The following is a 24,587-nucleotide window of genomic DNA, read 5'->3' as shown; positions in this document are numbered from 1 at the left end:
CTTTCCTCTGCAAGATCATGACTATTTCATTTTGTAAAGTTACATTTTGGTTTCAGTCAATAATTCAAGAGCTGTTCTTCTTTTCTTTCTTTAAATAAATCAAGAACTTGGCTTTTCTTTCACACAGTGTTTGACATATTACAGTGGATCTTCCTGTGAGAGATTCAAAGACCATGGGCTGCCCACGAGCCCCAAAAATCATTAACTCTGTAAAACCAGTGGTTACGGGGCTTCCAATTGGTCAGACTATTCTAACTAATATATGAAGAGTGTTTGAATGTAAATGGAAGGACAACATGGGAGCTATATCCTGCATTTATAGCCTACATGTGTTCCATTACTGCTGGACTTTTCATCTGTGTCATTATGTTTAGCTTGTACAATTCACAGGAGTAGGTTGATCACTTTGCATTCAGGTACTTCTACTTCTTTACTCACCAGGTACTCCCTGAGAAAACTTCAATGTGCGTCACAGTACAGAACATTATGTTACATGTACAGCAGACATCTTGTGTTTGAGGTGACAGTTGTGAGAAAGATAGATAGACAGAGAAAGACAGACTGGGGATACTTCCATGTCATTTCAGTGTTAGAAACCTTCCTAAGTAAAAAAGACTTAAAATTCAGCCCAGCTGAACAGACATACGTACCCATAGCATACCCGAAGCATAATGAAGTACATTGTTTTGTACTTCCACTCGATGCTAGCAAATCATTTGAGAGTGCCCTGCACTTTTATGACCTGAAAGGTGTGCAAAACTCTATACTTAAAACACTCAACACATTTCGATGTTCACATCTGGTGTATAGCAAGAGAAAATAACACTCCAACATCTCAGCATTACTCAGTCTGGTGACTAATTCCAGCAGCAGCCTGGTGCTCTGTGTGGGATTGAATCAAAATAACAGTGTGTGTTCATGGCATCCAGTGTGGCTCATTGATGTGTTTTAATAGATTTTGGACAACAATGTAGCTCTATGGCACAGAGAAATGAGATCTATCAGGCTTTGGATACACAGCCAATACTTCCATTCATTGTTGGTTTGGGTCAGCAACAAGGAAAAAACCTATCTCGTACTTTAAATGAATAAAAAATATGTATACAGTATATAAGAATTTCTAAGTATAAAGATTTTCTTTTACCAAAAGAGCAAATCATTTCAGGAACAAATTCTGAATACAGCTATGATTAAAGACCACCAACGTCTGATGGGCACAGTGAGTCAACAGAGGAACAAAAGACACAAACACGATGACGTTAATAATTGATGATTTCATTATAAATCAGGAGCCAGCGTACATAAAACATCAATAACACTGATCCTGGTTCTGCAGTAACACTGTGATGTGATGTAGGAGAATCCCTCCGCTGGATGAATATTGCAGAGACTTTCAATAACAAGGTCACTACAACTGTACAGACCTCTGAGACTACACAGACTGAATCTGAGAAAAGCTCTTCAATTATTAACAACAGCTGGAAACACGTCATTTCAAGAGAGAGATGTCATTCTAAGAGAGAGGTGTGTGTATGTGTGTGTGTGTGTGTGTGTGTGTGTGTGAGTGAGTGAGAGAGAGGATTGGTTGGTGGTATATTTGGGCTGGATATCGACACTGATTCAATTTCAGTTCACAAAGTCCAGTGTCGATTAATTTTGATTCGATTGAATTGAATCCGAATTGATTCTTGATGATTCAGTCATCAGATATAAAACAATGCTGCATAAGGCGATTCTCAGAGTTTATCCTTGGAATTTATATTTGTTTTACATTACAAGAGAGCAACACTATTGTTTCCTTGAATATACGTACGTATAAACTGCACATTATTAGCTAATCTGTAAACACAGTATCCAGTTATAAAACTGTTGGTGATTTCTTTGATAAATGCAACATGACTAAAACATGACACGTCTATATTTTTTTGGCCAAATGTGCAAAACAGTTGATTGAGAACAATAATAAAAAAAAAACCTGCATCAGTTGCAAGGGCATCATCGTTATGCACATTTTACAAAATGCTTTCACATACAACTGCACATGTACTGTCAGTAACAGATTCAAACATCAACTTTAATGATCACTAGTGAGACCAAATAAAGCAGAATCCAGACACAGTTTAGTCAAGTTCCACGGCTTCACATCTAATAGCCAGAGATAAAATCTCTTGAATAAGGAACAAACCGAGAGTTACGATCAGTATGTCTCTTTTCAGTCTGTCCATCTCATAGATACAGTCTCTATGTCTGCTACATGACAAACAGCTTATCTTACTGAGTCATGACAGTCCTGTAAACTGCGACAGGTCCATATACATTCACATTCACTGCATTCATGTCTATGGGACTGTCGTGACTAAGGGTGACTCACAGTCCACAAAGTAACCTAACTGTAACCAAACGTTCACTGCATAACTAACTTCACTGCATTTAGAGCAGATGAACATTATTATTGAGAAAAGGCACAAATGCAAAGATGGATCTGAGGATTTTAAAAACGGATATTTGATCATTCATATAAAAAAAATGCGAATAATTGGAGAATAATTTTGTTATCCAACCCACATCATTTTCATTCATGGATAGCAAACATCAAAGCAGGGTGAGGTCTTGTAGGTGTGTAGGCTTATGTCTTCCAGTATTTACACTCCTCAAAAGCACGCCCACATGAGTAACAGTATGTGTGTTTCAGTGCTGTAAGGCTGGTAGGATGGTTGCCATGCAGGGTCCAAAGCCCACCCTGTATCCATCTCCTTGACAGTAACCTAGACAGAGGAAGAGATGCAACATTATTATATATAAACATACTATTATGAACACGGACAATAGTCAGTACAGTCATATTATGTAAGACCATGGGCGTAGGTTTGCATATGGACGGTATGTCCCTACCAATATTTGAGTGAACTTGTTTGCATTCGTTGCACTATGTTTGGAGTGAAGTCATTAGATGATTCCAGTATGCCCTCCAAGGGGCTACGTCTCCAAGACGACCAATTTGAGTATTCTAGCATTTGATTGGCTGAAAGGCAAATATCGCACTTAATTCCAGACACAGAGGAGGTGAGAGCTAACAACGGTCCGTTATCAGTACTGTCAGTCCAGACTTCAAGCATGGGAGAAAATTTAGTATTTTAGATGACCCCCTTTCCTCTATCATGCCATCATAAAAGAGACATCAGGAGCTTTTTCACCACCCACAGTGTAAGTTATAGGTCGTAAATTAACCAGCCAGCAGTTGTATTGATTTAAAATAAAAACCTGCTAGCTACCTAACGTCACCAGTCTTACGTTATTAAATTGTTAATACCTGCATTAGCAGCATTTTATTGTTGTAGCTGGTCAATGTAGAGCAAGTTTTAAATGTGAAATCAAGGAGAAAAGGGAAACTGCAGCACTGGTAGGACTACTGAATATAAACATGTTGATGTCAGTTCCCTTTAATAGATCATTTTCTAAAGGCGACTTTCTTTAAATCTTTGTTACTGTGTATAGTTTTTATTGAAATATAAATTCAGATCTTATATGTTACATGTCCATTGGGTTGACAGCATTAAAAAGTCCTCTTTGTTTTGGAGGGGTGGGAGGGCTGTTGTGTCTCCACCAATAATGACACCAAACCTATGCCCTTGTGTAAGATCAAATATTGCACCGCCATTATAACTGAAAACCCTTACCATTACTAGAATTTTGTACTTTTTGCTGACTTCACACAAAAATATTGAAATAAAAACAATGAAATAAAAATAATGAAACAAAAATAATGAAATAAAAACTTGCTGCTCAAACTGCTATTTTTAGCCCTTATTGATAATATCGTTTGAAAGCCAGTTTTTAAAAAGTGCCACTCCATATGTTCCCAGTGAATGATCCAGCTGCTGTGCAGAAGGTTCAGTCTAACCTGTGATGGTGACTTCATCTCCATCATTCAGGAAGGTTCTGGTTTCTCCTCCTCCCAGATCAATGGTCTTAGAGCCCCTCCATGACAGCTCCAGCATGGAGCCGAAACTCTCTGGATCCTGTCAGGATACAGAACATGCACTATGAGCATTGTGCACCACAAATATACTGGTCAAATTGTTGCTGAGAAATGTAAAACCTCTCTGTAACTTCTGTAACAAACTTTGCTGTCTGACTATTTCCGACTATAAGACTACTCCACAAAGTGCTTTACAGGAGAAAGAAAAAAGAAACGTGAAGGAATTTCTTTCTTTACGTCTGTCTCTATTTTTCAGTTAGTCTTTTTTCTTTTAGGTCAGTCACAGGTCACTAAAGTTCATTATTTATCTCTAGCCTAGTGAGTGTGTAGCTTCTCCACTCCCATCAGCAGTAACCATAGTAACCAAGATTACAACAGAGCCCCATATTGACAGCAAGTGTAGGGAGATGTAAACATTCAAGGGAGAGCATGAATCACAGATAGGGACAGATAGTATACAGAAAAAAAAAAATCATTCATTTCAACAATGTAAGCCTGACATGTAACCATGGTGCCTCATAGCATTAATATACCATGTCCAATATAATATGTCCAATATCTTCACATACACAGCTACTCAAAAATCATAGTGTACCAGACACTTACAGGTCCACTGATAGTACCAGAGGCCAGCAGGTCTCCTGGTCTGACGTTGCAGCCGTTGACTGTGTGATGTGTGAGCTGCTGCTTCATGGTCCAGTACATGTACTAGAGATACACAGATAAGAATGGAAGGTTATGAGTCAGTAGAGTTAAGCTAAACAGCTTCATACTGGTTCACTGTTTGGATCAAGGAGGACAAACCTGCCTCTGGGGTAGTCTGCACTAACTTTTCATCACCATCTGTGTTAAAACTGCACAAGGTATAATTTTTATTCTGAAGGTCACGAGTGGCCGTAAGAGGGATGTAACTTATTACAATAATTTAACCAGAAATGATTTTAGAATTTCTTAGGGGCTGTAGTAAAATGATTAAAGTGAGAAGGAAATATCAAATCCTTCTTTGAATCTATATGAGTTGCCATTTGCACAGCAAGAGACGAGGGTCAGAGAGGAGGGCTCTACAACGCACCTGCGCTTAAGGAAAGCTTAATAATTGAAAATACAGATAATAAAACTGAAAAATAAAATAAGCCTCCAAATATCATTCATTTAGTTACATAGTATCACTTGATAAAAAATAATTGTATTGAAAAGATTTTTTTCATTTTGTTTATTTACAGAGGAGGTGGCATCTGCTTTAGTTGATGTGCTACTTAACTTCTGACAATGTCATCTTTAGTTAGTGACTGTTGGTGTGGGAATTACATTTTCCTGAGATTGCAGTTTGTCACAATAATTTAACATCCTAAATTTAGGAGGGTGAATGCTACAAAGTAAACTAACATTTAAGTTTTACTCAGTGAAAGCATATGCAACACTAAGTTCCACAAATTACCCCCTATTCTACAATGATCAGGTTGTTTTGCCATCATGTTACCACTAATAGTAACTGCATATTGTCAGACACAGCCCAAATTGGTCTCTTTCAATTATCAGCTCCTTAGATGAATGAAGTAATTCAGCAAAATGGTTGCTGCAACCGAGCTAAGTTCCAGACCACCAACCAACAGTCATATGTTGGGAAACTCACTAACTGTCTGTTCCAATGGCTTGGCAGTGGAAAGGCCCCTCCCTGTTGCTAGTCACTCGGTTAGTGTAAAGCCAGCTCCCAGCAACTACATTTTTGCATACGACTGCTGTGGGTTCAGATGTTTAACGTCACAACAATCAGATTATCCGGATACTGACCTGACATGGGTGGAAGCCCACGTCAACAGATATTTGATAATGAACAGACTGTAATCACTGGTTGCAGCCCTCCTTCATACCACAAAAGACTTATGCAGCAAACATGTACAGGTTCCCATGTGCCTGGGGCCTCCAAAACATGGTGCTGCCTCATCTAAAAAATTTTTTTTAATTGAGAAATGTATGTATTTGTTTTGGTGTGATGTACTGCACTGATGTACCAAACACCATGTGATGGACCTGCATAATACCAGAAAACACCCTATATGCTGTATTATTTACTGTACGCAAAATGTAGCTCAGTGGATCTGGCTAACATAAAGATTCTTACCTTAAAGTTTGACTTGCAGATGGTTGCCAACTCTGCCATGCCTTGCCCTTAAACAGCAAACAGCAAAGGTTTACTTATAGTGAAACAGACCACTTCATAACATATCACAGTGCTCTTCACATGAAGCAGTGAGTTATGGTGAAAGCTGAATCAATGTTTTGTACACTGTGACATTTAAAGTATCGTTCCGCCATGGTGAAAAGTAGATAAAGAGAGCGTTCCGATTGCTGTTCTACGAATGCGTGTGCACGTCCCATGTGTCGATATTGGTGAAGCGTTTCAGAGATGGAGAGAACTTGCTGTACTTCACCTGGACAGGTAAAAGGCTGCTAACTCCATGTTTCTGTAATATCTGTAGTGGTCGGTTGTGTAGGTAGATTTACCATGAAAGCAGATGATGAGTGGCTATGTTGAATGTTGCTAACAGTTTAGCCTTCTGCTAACTGTAGTAAAAGGCTCATGGATGTGGCTGTGTTGCTTGTGTTGTATGTGTGTATGAAACGTGTGCATATGAGAGCAGAAAGGAGGGAGGCTGTATTTTCAAATTCTGTATTTTTTTCGTTTTTGTTTTTTCTAAATTTCTTCCACACCAGCTTTAATAAGCATGAGTAATAATTATAATCTAATGATTCAGTCAAAACATATCCTCCACTTCCTGCCAGTGAGGCAACTCCTCAAATGAACACCATCAGAGGGAAGGAAAGGTGCTGCCTGGTTCAGGAGGAGGTGAGAGAAGAAGTGGAGGACCTGCAAAGTGGTGAGAAAAAAGAAACAGAGAGCTTGGACTAGGTAGGAGAATGCAGTCAAGAGGAAAACCAAGCCACACCACATTCAATTTTTCATCCAGGTCGTGAACGATGTGTTTCAAGGCCTATCAAATCTGCACACACGGAGAGAGTCACCAGGGTGCCCACTGTGCTCCAAGCAGGGAACCCTGGAGCACATCTTCAGCTGCTGCACAAAGGCCAATGGAGTCATGATCAGGTCCTGAAGACCATTGCTGAAGCCATCAGTGCAGGAGTTGAGTGGGTGAGGAGGTCCCAACAGCAAGACCGGGTGCAAGAGACTGGCAGCCCATTCTTGAGCCAGAGACTTCATTAATTTGGGCATCGAAGGAGAGAGAGCTTCAAGATGGCTGTGGATCAAGAGAGGGGAGCTGTGGAATAAAGTAAGCTAGCCATCTGGACGCAAAGCGGGCTCAGCAATTCGATGGAGAAAGGAAGGGGAAAGCCATCCATTCAGCAGGATGGATGGAGCGCAACGTGTCCCCCAGTGGAGGTTGGGTTCAGGGGATTAACAGTAGCTCAGTAGCTCAACCTTCTGGACACAAGCTGGGGTCTGATCAGCACCACCTGGGTCACCTGGAGGAGGGTGTATGACGTCAAGACCCGAATCACCTGATGATTCCAGGAATACCAGAGGCATCAGGAGATGTATGTACAGTCAGTGATCATTGACCACTGACATGCATAGACCAACTACGAACATTATAAAACTTGAGTGTTTTATCTTTAAGAAAGGAGCCCACCTTAAAATACTGCAACTTTAGACTTTAAAAATGTTATACGTAGGAGAAATGAAAACCCTCAGAGGTGCTGGTGGAAAGTACAGCTGGTAATATATTAAGCAACATGGATGAGAGAGGTATGGAGAAAGTAATAAAGAGAGAGAGAAGGAGACATAAGAAGAATTTAATGGCTACTCATTACCATGGATCACCCCAGGGCTTTTACTGCTAAGCAATGTGTGTGTGTGGCTGTGTGTGTGTGTGTGTGTGCGTGTGGGAGTGTGTGTTTATTTGCATAAGTACACAGTGAAACCATTACAGTGGATCTGATGATAGTCACTTTGTGTACAGTACCTTTCAGTGACACAAACAGGTTAATGTTGAAAGTGTAAGCATCTTGGTGTTGCAGGTAGGGGAGGGGCTCCGGATCCTGCAGAAAGAGGAGAAACAGAAACAGAATGAATTGATATGGATGTTCACTACATACACCCGAACCAATAAAGCATTAACTCAATATCACGGTGGCGCTGGAGCAAAGGTCATGCTGTTCTAAGAATGAAAACGGGTTTATGTACAGACTCGGCTCGTCAGGCTCAGACTACATTGTCAGACCTTCACGGACTGAGCTGTGCTTCGTTCTGCACAGTTTAACCACTATCAACTTCTGCACGTACCTATGTTGATGGTTTATGACAGTTGTACCTCTAAGTGATGTTTTAATGCTGCATAACTCACCTTTGTTCAAATATATTTAGGTTTAAAAATCAATACTTTTGCTCTGTTACAGTCACACTCATTGTTTTGTTTCTTTACGTTCATCCATACTGGCCTCACTAACCCTAACCCATTTCCTCTGTCAGTGTAGTACACTCCGCTCTGGTTGTAATTGCAGGTCTGGTTAAGTATTTGTGTTTACACCATATTTAGTTGAACATTCTCTACCAACAGGTCCTCCAACCATGGGTAGTTTTTATCAACCCTCTGATATGACCCAGAGGAGTGTCTCCTGCGGCAGGTGTACTGGACCTTGGTTGTCATGGTAACAATAATACTAACACACGGACTGTACCAAGATTGACGTGCTCACCTTCGTCATCATGGTTACTATAATAATGGCCACAGCTTGGTTAGGTTAAGAAAAAATTGGGATTTGGGTTAAAATAAGTACTTCCTCAACATTAGACAAGCTGCGTTGTCACTACGTCACCCACTTTTCCCTTTGCTCTTGTCATAATTACTACGACCACAAGATGTCGCCTAGCAACAAAAAGTAACTATGGGTCGTAATAACCTGCTGCTCCGATGACCTGTGGGCTCGTTTTTTACTGGAGAATGCAGTCTCTTCTATACAGAACAATTCCTGATTAAATGTCACATCATTATATCTCTTAATAAACCTAAATGAATAATTTGACATTAGAAATTGTCTTAGAAGTAGTCAGGTTTTACTCTCTGCCTCATTCTATTTGCAGTGGTAATGGTTCTGCTATTAGCATACTCATGCAATAATAAGATACCAGGAGCACCATACAAATAAAGGTCATTGAGTACTTCCTGTTGTCAGCAAACATAGTCATCCAGCACACATCAAGTAAACTACCTACTACATATCAGCATGTTTCAACCCAAGTGATTATTTTTACCTTTATTTATCCAGGGCAGTTTGACTGAGAGAGAAGCTCTCTTTTACAGGAACGCCCTGATCATATTCACAGCTACACACATTCACACCTGGAAGCTTCCCCCTACAACTGCCCAGTACAACCATGGTCTTTCCTGCTGGCCACTGAGCAGCTCCACTGGAGCAGTTGGGGTTAAGGGCCTTCCTCAAAGACACCACAGGAGTGTTGATGAGGGTTTGGATAAGTGCTGCTCTTTTACATTTCCTACCCAGATATAATGCTGCCAGTCCGGGGATCAAACGGGCGACCTTTCAGTCACAAGTTTGCTTCTCTAACCTTTAGGCCGCCGCTGCCCGTACCATGGTTGGTCTTAGTCACCTGCTTCTGTTTCATCCAGTGAGTGAGTTTTATCTGATTGTTCTACATCATGATCTGCTGACTCAGTTTAATTTGGTGACTTGGACTTAAGGATCGGCACTGGACACTTCTTTTTATGGGTGTAGGCTGTGACCCTTGTACTAACCTGGATGGAGTTGGGCTCTGCAAAGGGTAACAGTGCCTCCATGGAGACCACCCAAGGAGAGATTGTTGTCCCGAAGTTCTTCCCCAAGAAAGGACCCAGAGGAACATACTCCCACGCCTGGATGTCCCTGGCTGAGAATCAACACAAATTTTTACAGCATAAGTAGACAGTTATGATTCTGTAATGGTAATTTACTAATGTCAGACAACAGCAGGGAATCTAAACTACAAGGAGGCCAGGAATTGATTCATTAAGACTGTGTAGGTTACAGTATTTATGGTCAGAGAAAAAGACCAAGCTGAAGACGTGATGAGGAGGGACTTATGGGTAGCTGGACTATGAAATGTTACTGTTCAAATTATTAGTCATCATAGTGTAATGATTGGTGGTGAGATGTGCTCTGCAGTCACTGCTGCTCCTCTCCTGACCTCACTGTTGCAACTGTAGAAAAAAATTCATTTCTCAAAACAATAGTTTGTCGGTCAGAGTCTTCTCTGCTCAATGAGCCAAATCAGCCCCATCTGTGCTGCCACAGACTGGCTGGTATGTAAACCCACTCCTAGGAACACATGTAAAATTAACACTTTAATATCATCTAAATGTATAAATGAAAGTGTTTTGTTTGCTCATCAACATATTAACGATCGAACCAGAAATCAGTTATTTACATAGAACATTTCAAAGTGTTCCAGCTTGATTCCATCCACAGCACTCATCCATCCTTCATCTGAATTCATGTAAACCCTTCGCTACAGACAGCCCAAACTTTCCTCACTCTCACAGTACACAGATCCTTTACTTAAGTAAATGTCATTTAAAATGCTCTATTTCAAATAAAAGTCTAGCATTAAGCAGTTAGCTACATACCGTAAGAGTAAACAAGTATTTTCAGCTATACTTGATTAATGTATCAAAAGTCAAAAGATGTATAAATATGTAGGAAGCATTTTAGTGTTTTATAACTGGTCAAGAAGCAGCTGATTCATACTGTTGGGCAGTTCATTCTGGCTGTAATTACTTCATAAAATAACTTATTTTCTTAAAACAAGTGGAAAATACAGTTCAGTAAGAGTATATCACCTTGCTGTTAATTCAAATGACTATATACTGCGCACCTTAAATAAAACAGTATAAAGTATATAATTTCACACTTACATTATGAAAACTGAAACAAAATTTTAGAAAATACTTGAAACAAACTGACTGACATGGAAAACAGGCTGAAATATTCTCTTTTCACTGCAATTTTTTTTCATATTTTTTGACAAAATAAAGGGTTAGGATTCAATTAGAATGAAAAAGGTGAAAAATACTGGAGGAAAAGTCTTAAGCAGCAGAAAATGGAAATACTAAGGTACAAGCACTTAAAAATTGTATTGAGGTACAGTACTTGATTAGATGTACTTAGTTACACTCTGCCTTACTTTGATTTATGAGCTCAGGGGTTAAATTAAATACTCCGATGCCATTATCTTCCCACACCCATGTGCACGCATAAGTCTCCACCACTGTGAGGCTAATGAAGCAACAGAGAGATAATCTTCAGCTGTGAGAGCTTTAATGCTAGTCAGCTCTCAGTGTCTTCTTCTGTGCTCACACACGGTTCATTGGCTGAGCCTTCTCCTCTCCCACTGGGAGACTTTAAGAAATGACTCCTCACTTAAACCACCAATGCGCCACTGAGAACAGAGGGGAAGGGGATAAAAAGCGGGGGCATTTAATTTAACATGTAGTATATGGTAGAAATTTTGGATGGCAAACATTCCTGAGAGCCTGTGGTGAACTCTGCACAGACTGATTTCCTGAGGGGCTTCAGCTTCAGTTAACTTTCAGCTGCACATTCAGCAGAAATGTCACAGACTGAGAAATCTCAAACACTGTACTGCAGAGAGTCGAAAACAATACAAAACAAAACCGGAGCCAACTGTACAGAAATATCTATGCACCAGTGTGATGGGCTGTACCTGAAATATTCAGTCTGGACAATGTGTTGCATCATGTGCAGAAACATTTCACAGGCATTTCCAGACATATCATTTTCTGATGTATGTATGTCTGATTTATATCTTTGCGGCTAATAGATTTGTATATGTAATGGGTTATAATATAGTTCACTTATCATGATACAATGATTTTATAAGACATATTATGCGAGTTTTGAAACCATAAATAACAAAATGTGTGAAAATGTGAGAAAATATTCTTCCAGTCACAGGTCTGACGAGGATCCTTGATCATTTTAAGAACTGCATTCATTTACATTCTGTTACATAAAAGTGTTATATTGAGACCATGTGAACAGCAGTGCCTGAGGCCACAAATTGTAATTACATGATAATGGTACACTGAATTTCCCTTCATTTCCTTAAATTCTCTTCAGTCAGTTGACGACAACATCATTAGACAACCAGACTGAGAGTTAGTGGGATGGGAGCACAAGCGGTGGGCTATGAGGGGATCTTGATGCCACAGATGGAATTGCAGATCACATGACTAACACTGTCCTGAAAACACCTGTTCCCAAACACAGACACGAGAAAAGAAGCAGCTGTAAAACCATGTAAATGCTTTTAGGAGCATCACAAACACCCTGACATGAATCTTTGTTTTATCAGAATTTAATCCATAAGTTTCTAAGAGCTGTGTCGGGTGTTCTGTTTTATTACAGAGGTGTTCAGTGCCTGTATGAATAAATCTCTGTCAATGAGTCTTTAATCTGAACTGACTTTAGTGAATCACTGTTGCCACTGACTGAATTAGTAGCTGTGGAGCTCCTCACTAGTGACTGTGAGCAGTGTTGTCAGCTCAGCTGTGATACACAGCAGGTTACTTCTTTGTTAAAAGGATAAAAAAAGATGTGAAAGCCGAAACTTGGTTTTCCTGGTAACAATAATAAACACTCTGAGCGGAGTCCCAGACCTTCGTTGCTATGGTTACAACTATATAAATCATGACTTAGTCAGGCTTAGGATAAGATTGTGATCTGCGTTAGAATAAGTACGAACCTTACACATCACACGATCTTTGTTGTCATGGTTACAAAAATAACAACATGGTTGACTTTGTCGATTGGTCATGGATAAAAGAAACAACAAAAACTATTTGTTCCACACTTGTTTCCTGTGTGAAATTCCCGTGTTTCATTGACCCACCCGTCCCCCCAACTTCCTCCTGACGCGGTCTTTGGCAGGCTGTGAAGCTACTACGTCACCGCTCTTTTCGCCTCGCTCCTGTCATCATTACTACAGACACTAGATGTTGCCTAACAACAAAACGTAACTATGGGTCATAATAACTTGCTGCACAGATGACGTGTGGTCTGGATTTTTACAGGACAGTCTCATTTGAGTGCCAATGTGACACCAAAGTGATTCAACATCATTTCATCCTCTATTTTATTGTTCAAGTATTCAAGTTTTCACTTGTTAGTGAGTAAATGTACAGTCTTCATAAACACTGTGAGTGTGCCTGCTGCAGTCCGCATATTAAACTGTCTATAATACTGATTGTATACACTGTGCTAGTCATAGGAGCTGAAAATGCCACTACTGTATTCCTTCTCACTCTTCACTCTGTCTCAGGCCATAAAGCAGTAATAGCTGCTGCACTTTCTACACACAGGGCTAATGAGGTCTCTGCCAAATGACTAATAAAATGAAAATAACAACTAGTTGTGATGAAATGATGCTGACTGTTTACTTTTAAAACCCAACCAGTCAGGCTGTGGCAGGGCACACTACAGAAGATTACAGAGAGCTGCCATACTGAACATGTGACAGTGAAGAGAGGGGTGGATAGAGGTGAATTCAGTAAATGGAAATAAAACAATAGATTTTCATCTGCCAAAATGACTCTTATTCTGAATTATTCCTATAGAGAACGTATCATTGACCCTGACCAAAAATATATTGTACACTCATTCTAAAGCATGTCTTAAAAGATGTTCTCCCATGATTCTGTGCTGCAGACGTCTCAGATCTAAGATGTTTCAGAGACCTCTGGAGCGCTCTCCAAATTTTCAGTTCAAAATTTTACTTTAAGCTGTTTGATAAAAATGGGACCTGATCTTATTTATGAGTGATATGACACGTTTTACCTGAGCCATTTTTGTGGATATGTATTTTGTTGGTCTAGTTTGTACTGATGTAATTTTGCTTTTATTTTTATTCAACCTCAGCAAAACTCCTGAGTAACAGTCCTGCAGTTGTTTCAGATCTGGCAGCTCCCTCACTGTGTACTGGCCTCAACAATCACTGCCCTCACACATACAGGAAAACTTTAAGAGTCAAATCAATCCACATCTGACTTCACACATTCCCTGCTCCTCACAAACTGTTGATGAATTATGCAGGTGGATTGAGATTGTGTGTGGGGGGCCCATAGAAAAATGAGAAACTATTTACCCAATTTGAGAATGTTTAAGTGTGTTTACTGTAATGAGATGTTCATGTATTATCTCTACAGCTCTAAATCAATACTTAAGTCCTACATTATGGATCCAGGGGCTACAACTAATTAAGTGGGGATCTGTGAGGTTAACAGCTACAACATTAAAACCCAACATTAAGTACCTCTGACATGTGCAGCAGGATCTCCATCCTCTGATACATAAACAGTCTAAAAAACATTACAAAACACTGAAAAATCCATGCACTTAATATATGTACCACACATATAAAATATATGCTATGTTGATTTTTTTTTTTTTTTTTTTCAATCTATCAGACTTTCAGGTGCAACTGCATGGGCCTAACAATTTGGATCTGCTTGTGCAAATTTTAAAGAGACTGTAGCTGTAACCTTGTTTTAAATGGGCAATCTGCTTTCAGCCTTCTCATGTTTAATACATGAAGTGACGAGCGATGAAGGGTGAGTCCTCCAAAACTGTTTTCACCCCTTTTGGTGCTGAATTTTATAAAATACTTTAGTTGGTAGCAAAGGACAGCAGAAATAAGACGGCGGAGTCACAAGCAATTTATATTTTCCTGATGAGAATTAATATGTTGTTGTAAGGCTGAGTTTAATTTACTTCTGCTGGCAGAGACTGGGGGAACTGTTTGGCAGGCTACAATATCACTGAGCCAGGAGGAAGGCTGGGATATTAGAGAGAATGACAGTCAGAGAGCAACAGCACCATGCAGGTCCTCTCCCGAGATTCCCAGCTGAATCAATAATACATATTCCCACTCATGTTTTGATGAGGACTGCCTCTGCCATTTAGTCTAGAACCATTTCCATCTGCCTCAATCTGAAGTGACTGCATCAACATGTATAATGCAGAGCTAAATTAAGGAACAAGTGTGCTCCTAAGTGAAACGTCACTGCTGACTGGTGATTTGGCAGCAACCCATCAGCTTCATTACCAGAACCAGTCCAGACGTCAGACCAGTCACGCAAACTTTACTGGTATTTCAGTCCTGAAATACACATTTAGTTCAGTATCAAACCAGCAAACTCTACATTTTAACGCTTTTTACTTTCCACTGAGATGAAAATGATTAATCAATTGATTGATTTGGAGGCACATGACAGTTCATTTATTAACATGGCTGTAATTTAGTTGCACGTTAAAAACCAGGAAATTTTGGTTAGTTTTATTATGCCTTCAACTAGTCCTCCAACCTGAACAACCATATATGTTTGGGTTTTTTCTTAAAATACCTCTGAGACGACCCAGGAGTGTCTTCTGAAATAGCATCCCTACAGCAGCAGGCGAACTGGCCGAAGTTGTCATGGTTACAATAATAACAGTCATGATTTGCAACTAGATTTTGCTTAACAGCAAAACGTAACTATGGGTCATATTAACATGATGCACAGATGACCCATGAGCTTGTTTTTTTTTACAGGAGGACAGTCTCCTATCTACAAGCACAAAGAGTAAGGATGATGTTGGTGTGACGTGTTGTGCAGAGCCTCTTACCACTCCAGTCATTCATGAGGACCATGCCAAAGATGTGTTCATGGGCTTTGTTGATGGGAATGGGCTCCCCCAGCTTATTCCCTCCTCCAACAAAGAAGGCCTAATCATGGAAAAGTAGCAGTTTTAAATATAACAGCAATGAAATACTCACATATGCTATTGTGCATTATTGTAAATCTTACAGACTGACAAAAGGCAAAAGAGGAGGGTGATTCAGGCCTTTCTCTCAGGCATTATCGCAGTATCTATTCAAACATTACAGACATACAGCTGATGAGATTAAATAAACAGTGTAATCACCATCTCCAGCTCAATGTCCAACTGTTTAGACGGGCCAAACACCGGAGGTTTCACTAAGAGAGAGGGAAAGGCAAACACGGTTATCATCAGCCGCAGGCTCTGTGTAGTTATATCATCCACATTGTTGAACAAAATCTGTTCAAAGAGTCACGTCTTGGGAATTCACTTCACATTTAGGGACAAAAAATTGGTAAGTATTAAATTTAGGGGCTAAAGCTGCACTAAGTGCATATTTTGGCTGCTCAGGGACAGAAGAACAAGAACATATTATAACCACGGCCAGATAAACCTGCATACTCAAGGTTTGCTTTAATGTAATATGAGCACACACAATATAGACCTTTGTTACAGGAAACATCTAGGACTTCAGAGTTTTTATGGAAAACATTTTAGCAAGCACTTCACAGATCCCTTCTGTTACAGAGCAGCATCATCATTCATTTGCAGTCATGTTTGTGTCAGCTGCAGAAATCACAACATATTTGATACTTTATTATTAAAACAATGATTATAACCAATTTAAGGCTGCAATTAGTAATATTTTTGTTTTAACAATAGATCTAATGACCATGTAAAATGTGAGAGGTGTAGCTCATAGTGAACTACACAGTTCCTCTCAGCTCTGTTCAGTGCTTTAGCGTCTTTCAGCTCATTGTTTTCATCGTGCCAGTAGCAGCAGGTTTTCAGGTTCTGATAAAAGCACAGTGCACAAACCTGCTAGCACCAAACAACAGGAAGGATCTTACTCTGGTCAGGTCTCATCTGGCCTGAGGGGCGGCGGATGGGGGTCCCAGAAACAACCACTGATGAAGCTCTGCCGTGGTATCCCACTGGAAGCCTCAGCCTGCATGACACAACACCGGAGTTAGCACAACGATGACCACGATGGGAAAATAAAGTTGGCAATTTACAGAACAGTGATGATATTTTACTGCAGTAGGAATTATGTTAAAACAAATCATTTAGAGCATAGGGACATGTACATAGAATTAAGGGTCTTTTGTTAAACTGCTCAGTTCAATTTTAATGACGATGAGCACAGACAATGAAGAGACACCATGCGAGATGCATCAGTACGGCCCAGGTGATCTCTGGGAAGTGAAGTACAGAAATGCCACAGCAATGAGCTCAGAGTAAAAGATGGGAACTTGTTGAAGCAAGTAAATAAATAATCACCATCTTTTTGGCTATGTCCGAATCCCCATATATATACCATATAGTCTGTTCACCATGTTATACTATCTGAATGTACAGTGACAATTATTATACCCTATATAGTGGACTCAAAGTTTCCGGCAATGCATCGTGAAAAGTAGAGCACAACCGATGGTCACTAACCAAGCAATATATACCATCATGCATTGCTCTCGCACTGAAAGAAAAGAAAACAGTGCAAAGAAAATGACCTGAGTAGTGTGTGAAAGTGTTTTTTTCATTTTACCGATGAGCTCACTATATAGTCCTCTACAAAGAACTCCCTGGATAGTGAGGAGGGAGGAGTGAATGAGTGAGTGATTTCGGACACAACCTCTGTTTTTTTTAATCACTCGACCCAGTAGTCACAGCAGTTACATTAATACTTCTAATCAAGTATTAATGAGTTTATGTGAATCTCCAGCTACAGATGAAAACCCTGAATAAATGAGTGAAATCATCACAGATGCTCAGTGATGGTTTCAGGAGGATGAATATTAGTGATGTGTTAGCTTTGTGTCCAGATGGAGCCTTCCTTGTTGTCTCCAGTGTGGGGATATTTCTATATTATCACAGCCAAGTTATGGAGGAGCTTGTGAAGACAATGTGTAGAGTGGTATTATAGTGAACACTTCCAGCACAGTTGGCCTTGAGGCTAGAGATACAAGCCTGAGAATGAAAGACTGAATCATCTGGTGGCTGGTAGGAAAAATGACAGACGGGTAAAGTGAACAACAAATGCCTTCTCCTCCACAAACTCTGCTATAAATGTAGCAAAAGCACTGAACCCTGAGGAGCTGTGCAGCGGCTGCCAGTAGAGAACTGACTGGACTGGCTGACTCCCGGCATGAAAGCAGCTGTTTTATTGTGACACAGTGTGATGCTGGAAAAGAGACAGAGATTATTTTATTTCCTACAAATTAAAGGAGCAGGCCAACATTTTTTTTTTCTTTGCTGTCTTAATTAAAGGTGTCATGTCACAACAAAGCAGTCGCTGCACTCAACCATGCCTCAAGCCCCGCCCACCTGGACCCACCATCAAAACCTTGCAGGATTTGGTTTCTGTGAATGTTTTACCTGAAATCTGCTATTTTTTTTGGTTCACTCAGAAAACAGCGAGCCAATCAGAAGGGAGGCACTATGAGTTGAAATTCACTGAGATGACATGAAGCCGAGGGGAGCTGTCGGTAGATCTGAATGCTTCTAGTCACTGACTAGCCTGATGGCCTTAAAACAAATCACCTGTGGTACACTGTATAGTGTAGTCCCACCTCCCACCTTGTTCAATGCACCAGTAACAGGCCGTCAAAACTGAACAACATTCTCATAGATGATCAGCAAACAGCGGCAAAAAAACATAATCCCAGTGGAGTGTATTGAGCTCTCAGGGCCACCATACGTTTTGGTAATATATAGTGGTCTCCTTACCTATAATGCACAGATTCAAAAACATCTGGTCCATTGCTAAAAACTATCCTGCCCCATGAAATTTCACATGGATTTGACAGCCAAGAAGAGCAGCCTGCCAATCACCTGCTTAACCAGAGTGCAGCATGTCAGACAGAGGTGCCCTAGCCCTGTTAGCATTCCTCACACTAGGGTCCTAGAATAAATGAAGGCTGTCTGTGCAGTGTGACTGAGGCGTGCTGCTGTGGGATGCTCCCCGGGCCCTGCTGCAGTGTTTAAATGCACACTGACGCTCTGAGGCCCAAATCAATTAGAGAAACCTTGTAATGTCCCTTCACATATCACTGTTTGCAGAGGGCCTTGAACATTTTGTTTCAGGCAGTCTCTCAATATCTGGCCCAACACTGGGATTGCACCAAGGCCTCCTGGTAAGCTTTTTGTTTACTCTATCAACAGCTGTTAGTGACTCTTGCTTGTTTGACTGATAGTGTACCAGTTTGGCATCAGCGCGTTCTCCTTCCCGCGGAACATAATGCCAACGTTGGTGGCGTGATCTCTGGAGGAGTAGAAGTCTGTGTAATCGCCTGTGAAAAACAGAGAGGAGAGTTCATAAGAGGAACCGGCTGAAGTATTCACATCTACTGCCTGCACCCTCTCTCAGTGAAGTCTGTCAGCACAAGCCTGACTGACTGTGCCAAGCCAAAGGTAATGGAAATGTAATATGTGGCTAAACAGTGCCCCCTTGTGCAGCAAATCCACGTAACTATGTTAATGCTCCTTCTTTAGCTGCTTAGCTAAGGAGCAAATAACTGTGAATCTGTCAGTGTGATGTAAGGCTAACAAAAGAATTAGAAGAGACGTGGTAGATCATTTACACGATATGTCCAAAAGTATGTGGTCACCCTTGGGGCAGCCCATATATTTATCTCTGTTCTGTTTAGATTTTAGAGTTTACAGGGTTACACTGGAATGTAAAACTATCAGTGAGGGGAACAAATGTGGGCGGAGTGTCGCCTGTCAGTATAGTAATTACACTCTTGTCAGCCGCTGACATTAACACAGAGTGACGTGTAGCACAGCCACATCAAGCTCAAGCATCAATCTCTGTCAAAAGGTGAGACAAGTCTTAAAATGAAAGACTGTTGACACTGACTGGAACAAATGCATTATTCAAGAAATGTGATGGGACATCAATTTTAAAAATGATTCCAAGAGGGAGATCACATTTCTGCGTGGATGCAGCCCTGTGCTCTGCTGAGGGAAATGGTCTCTGATGAAATAAACTGCTCTGACAACAGGAGATTAAACCCTCAGAATGAGAAGAGAGGCTGGCTCACCGATGTCTGCAGGAAGGTGCATGGTGGCCGCACTCTGATGGACAAATGCTCTGCAGAGAAACAGACAAAAAGACAAAAATCTCTGATGAAATAAACTGTCCTAAGGAAATCCTAAATCAGCCAGCATATAAAAAAGGATACAGATTTAAAATATAAGGCTGGGTTTCCACAGAGTTTATTTTTCAGAACATTTTAAGGACATTTCCAATGACTTTATTTTGTCTGGCTTAGAGTGCACACAAAACTGCCTTTACAGGTAAGTGACAGGTAAACACAGACAATTTGTATAGTGGAAAAATCACTTTGTTTACCACAATAATTATGTCAGACATGTTAGACCATGTAAGCCTGTGTACTAGATTGACTTCTGAATCTACAGACACAAAACCGACCTGCTCCGAAGGCTGATGTCATCTCTCAGTGTGCTCTCATTGGCTGACAGCAACATTTGCAAGGTCCTCCTGACCTCCCTCCAGGCCTCATACCCGAGAGCCATGAAAGCATTCAGAGTGGGCTTTCAGGGACACACAGGAAAAAATGAAAATATGAAACATCGAGCAGCCTGTCCTAACAATCAGCTGACACATTTCCAGAATGGAAAATGGCAAATTATCATTGTGGAAGTGCAGAGGTTATTATTGTTTTGAGAAACATGAGAAAATGTGCACACGACTGACAGTAAAAATAATAGACCCTACACAACACCTTTGACCCTGTCCATGTTCACCATGAATGTATTAAACACTGAATGAGGTGACCAAACATGGCAGCCCCATTCATTTAAGATAATTCAAGATAATCTTTGCAGCTTTTAAATGTATCTGAGCTGTTGGTTGTGATCATTTAAAGAGTTGGTTGTGAAGAAAGTGTGATGCTCTGGTGTTTTTTCACTGTTCTACTGCTGCTTCTTTACCAAATGTGTTTGGAAAGTCTATCTGCACTCGAGGGCATCATGTGACCTGCACTTCCAAATTTGACTAAAAAATAATAACAGAGACACCCTCTAAGAATCAATGCTGCTCCAGGAGGCTTTATTTTTACCTGTGCACTTTTGAGGTACCTGTACTTTACTTGGGTACATTGAGTTCATGCTACTGTATACCTTTTCTCCACCACATTTCTGTACTGGTTACTTTGCAAATTAATATCTTGCATATAAAAAAATGACCAGAATCACCAACTATGATTCAATGTTATATAAATTACCCAAATGTATGAAGTAGTTTTACATAGCTCCTGCTTGATCAGATACAACATAAAAATGATGCTAACACATTCATGCATTAGTGATAATAATCCAATTTAATAATCTATAAAAAATACAGGCAGGGTTGGTTCTGTATTATGAGTGCCATCTGTCAAGCCTGTTTGGCTGTTTGTTGTTGCATTGTTCTGTGTTTGCTGTCAAGATGTGTCTGCCCAACTGGTGTATGATCAAACCTCGAGCCTGGCGTCTATACCACACTACCTGTGTTGCTCACCTTCTGTCACTTTAGGGAGGAAGCGGTCCAGAACATGGGGGAAGCTGGGAGGTGTTTTGGTGGTCTCGTTTAGATTATTGCAATTATTTCTTTGTTGGACTTGGTTAGTCGTCACGTCGTCACCTGCAGCCTGTTCAAAATGCAGCAGCCCGCTGCGTAATCACATCGCATCTGTACTAGCCTCCCTACACTGGCTTCCAGTCTATTTCAGGATCCAGTTTAAAATTTTATTATAACTCGTTTTTAAGAGTCTCAATGGCATGGCGTCACCTTAGATCTCTGAGCTCTTACAGCCTCACACTCCAGTCAGAGCACTGAGGTCAACAAACCAATTGCTCTCGGAAATTCCTAGATTGAGGCGCACAAACGGAGGCGATAGAGCGTTTTCAGTGGCGGCCCCTGATCTGTGGAGCTGCCCAGACCCTTCATTCATTTCATTTTAAAACGCTGCTGAAGACCCATTTCCTCTCGCTGGCTTTCAGACCTGTTTGAGCAAGATACCTTGTTTTTTATTGTGCAAGCACAATTTATTTTACTCTTGTTTTATTTCTTGATGTTTTATTGTTTATTTTAGCTCATATTTATTGCTGATTTATATTAATAGGGATTGTAGATTATATTTATTTGTATAGGTTGTACAGCACTTTGGTCAACTGAGGTTGTTTTTAAATGCGTTATAGAAATAAACTTGACTTGACTTGAACTTCTACTTCTACTTCAGTAAAATTATGAATGCAAGACTTTTGCTCTGCGGTGTTGCTGCTTTTACTGAAGAACAGGCCCTGAGTGTTTGTTCTACCAGTGCCAGTGGCTGCATCACCAGACTTTGAATCTAATTAGTATGACAGCTGTTTAGTATGCTCCTGTTGCTTAACTTCACTTAACACCTCATCCAGGAGCCTCTGAACCTCAGTCACAAATAAAGTTAATATGACAGGAACATTACGGCCCCAGGACTTAATTTGAAAGGTTCCATTATCATACATAATATGATAATGGGCCCTTTCAAAAGTACTGTAATATGATAATACTGAAAGTTCATTGTGATGTTACATAATACTTCTGATTCATGTCGGACTAAAAAGGTAAAGTGAGTTACGGTGCCTCTTCTCTGATTACTCTTAAGCTTACCTGGTCAAAGACATCCTGATGTTTGGACATCACCGGTCCTTGAAACAAAGACCTTATCACACTGAGGTCCAGTATCTGGTCTCCAATGGCAACACCAATACGATGCCTGGGCTGGGGAAGTAAAACACATTTGCATTACTAAATGATTTCTCCTCCCCTGCATCTATCAAGTGGTTATAAATTTGTTCTTTATAGTTTTCAGTGTTTCCTCCAGAAAAGGATAGTTTAACCTGGATCATTTTTTAACAATATTAAATACTTGTCGTTTTGAAAGACTATTTTTGTATTTTGTATTCTCCCTTTAATCATCTTCATTTTGTTGCATTCTATAAACACTGATTGGGTGTGAGGTTTGTACTGGCTTTAGTATTTCAGGATTTCGTGATGAAAGTGAAAAGGCCCTGGGTCCACAGTCCAGTCATTGCTACCATACTCACTTCAACACACTTTGCAAATATCCCTCAGATATCAGATATATCTGAAACTTTAGCAAACTGTGAAAAGTCCCCAAGAGAGATCAACTTTTTCCTCATTGGCCCAAAATTATTTAAAGGTTTTATTTTGAAAATCCTGACCAGAAGTCCTCAATGTGTCTCTCTTGACAACAGTCCACTGCAAATGTCAATGAAAACAGAAGAAGAGCAAAGTGCACTTACATTGTCAGGTGTGGAGAATATTCCATAAGGGAGGTTGTGGTAGGAGAAGTCAGAAGTTGCATCTACTTTTATAAAAGACATCTTCTCTTTTCCAGTGGTATTCCACTCAACCTTACTGAGTTACTGAGTGACTGAACAGCAGCTGTAAGCGCTTCCAGATGTTAAACTTTGGACAGGCCCGCCTCCCACCGCATGGCCAATCACATGTTGCCTATAGTATCCACCCTAAACCAGACTTCTGGTAGTTAATGCAAACCAGCCTGGCAAATGACTAAGCAAAATTGTAGTCTAGGCACTGATCGGCCTCCTCAGTTGTTAGTAAAAGTTGATAGAAAAGGACAGATTCTAAAATTCCAATTGTAGCAGCAGTTCAAGAGAAATTAAGTTAAAAATAGGGGTGAGTATAATATGGTACAAAAGGTGTGAGAGAAAAATTTATATTTTAAAACAATTTAAAGGAAATAAGGAGCTCTACATGTTTAGTTTAGGACATAAAATAATGGTTAGATACAAGTAAGGCCACAGGGAGATATTAAAACTTCCAAAGATTGAATCCAATGTCTAGTACAAGGCCAAACATTTACAAAATCCTGGACTGAAAATAAATAAAGTGCATGTTTCTAATGTAGCTTAATCAACCTAAACCATAATACTGCTACTCAGTTTTAAAGGTACAACAACTGCATGTGTAAGGAGTGACACAAAACATTGTTAGGAAATGATAAAACAAAATATTTTTCTGTTTTTAGTCATCAGTGACTTTCCAAAGATACTAAATGTAATACATGTATCTTTTTCTATATCACGATGAGTTTTTAGTTTGGTGTCCAAATAACTTGGAATGATTTCAGTATGGTTCAACTGTGTTATTATTTTATTATGTTTTTATTATTTTACTTTATTCTTGGAAATAAAGTAATGGCAAGCACACAAAGTGCCCAGCTTTCACACACGAGACCATGATTTGCATCTAAACTCTAGGCTATGGCGAGGTTTCGGCAACATCACTTTGATTATGGTTAGGGAAAAAGGTTTAATAAACCAGACCATGATCTTCCCCTAACTCTAACCATAAAAATCTTTAATAAAACATAACATAAAAACACATTGATCCATCCTGGATGCGACAAATATTTTTCTGTTCTAGATGAGTCACATTACAGACATATAAAGATTCAAACACTTTTACAGTAGCATGTTGGAGAATCATAAAATCAAAAAAATTGGGTTTTAAAATGGTTTCTGTCATAAAATTTGAAAATTTGAGGTCGTGTAAAAACACATTGGTCCATAATTCTCGATAGGGACTGATATATTTCTGTTTTATAGTAGACAGAGTACTGGAAGACAAGGAATCAAGCAAGTGTACTGTTTTATTCTTAAGAATTCTTTTAATTAAAAGTTC

General features: G+C 39.9%; 1 protein-coding gene across 1 annotated transcript; it reads right to left on the bottom strand.

Moving 5' to 3' along the window:
* Window positions 1–1,259: 1,259 nt before the first annotated feature.
* Window positions 1,260–23,302, bottom strand: fah (fumarylacetoacetate hydrolase). Its single transcript, XM_022740662.1, has 14 exons — window positions 23,183–23,302; window positions 22,527–22,637; window positions 20,307–20,428; window positions 19,915–19,964; window positions 19,071–19,161; window positions 16,723–16,820; window positions 15,977–16,029; window positions 15,677–15,776; window positions 9,754–9,884; window positions 7,963–8,038; window positions 6,102–6,148; window positions 4,586–4,687; window positions 3,902–4,019; window positions 1,260–2,765 (listed from the first exon to the last, which is right to left on the bottom strand). Exons 1-14 carry the CDS (start codon window positions 23,261–23,263, stop codon window positions 2,689–2,691), a joined length of 1,257 nt encoding a protein of 418 aa, XP_022596383.1. The 5' UTR covers window positions 23,264–23,302; the 3' UTR covers window positions 1,260–2,688.
* Window positions 23,303–24,587: the final 1,285 nt, after the last annotated feature.

The sequence above is a fragment of the Seriola dumerili genome, unplaced genomic scaffold (assembly GCF_002260705.1).
Source record: "Seriola dumerili isolate Sdu_G_001 unplaced genomic scaffold, Sdu_1.0 BDQW01000003.1, whole genome shotgun sequence".
NCBI classification, from domain to species: domain Eukaryota; kingdom Metazoa; phylum Chordata; class Actinopteri; order Carangiformes; family Carangidae; genus Seriola; species Seriola dumerili.
Note: the sequence above shows the minus strand (reverse complement) of the source record. Positions and strands in the feature narration are given on the sequence as shown.

Bases quoted from the DNA above. Each gene is read 5' to 3' on its own strand.
- fah (XM_022740662.1), bottom strand. From the start codon at position 23,263: ATGTCTTTTATAAAAGTAGATGCAACTTCTGACTTCTCCTACCACAAC. The intron at 20,429-22,526 runs GTAAGCTTAAGA...TGTCCCTGAAAG, and splicing joins ATCAGGATGTCTTTGACCAG to CCCACTCTGAATGCTTTCAT. The intron at 19,965-20,306 runs GTCGGTTTTGTG...GTTTCTCTGCAG, and splicing joins GACATCAGCCTTCGGAGCAG to AGCATTTGTCCATCAGAGTG.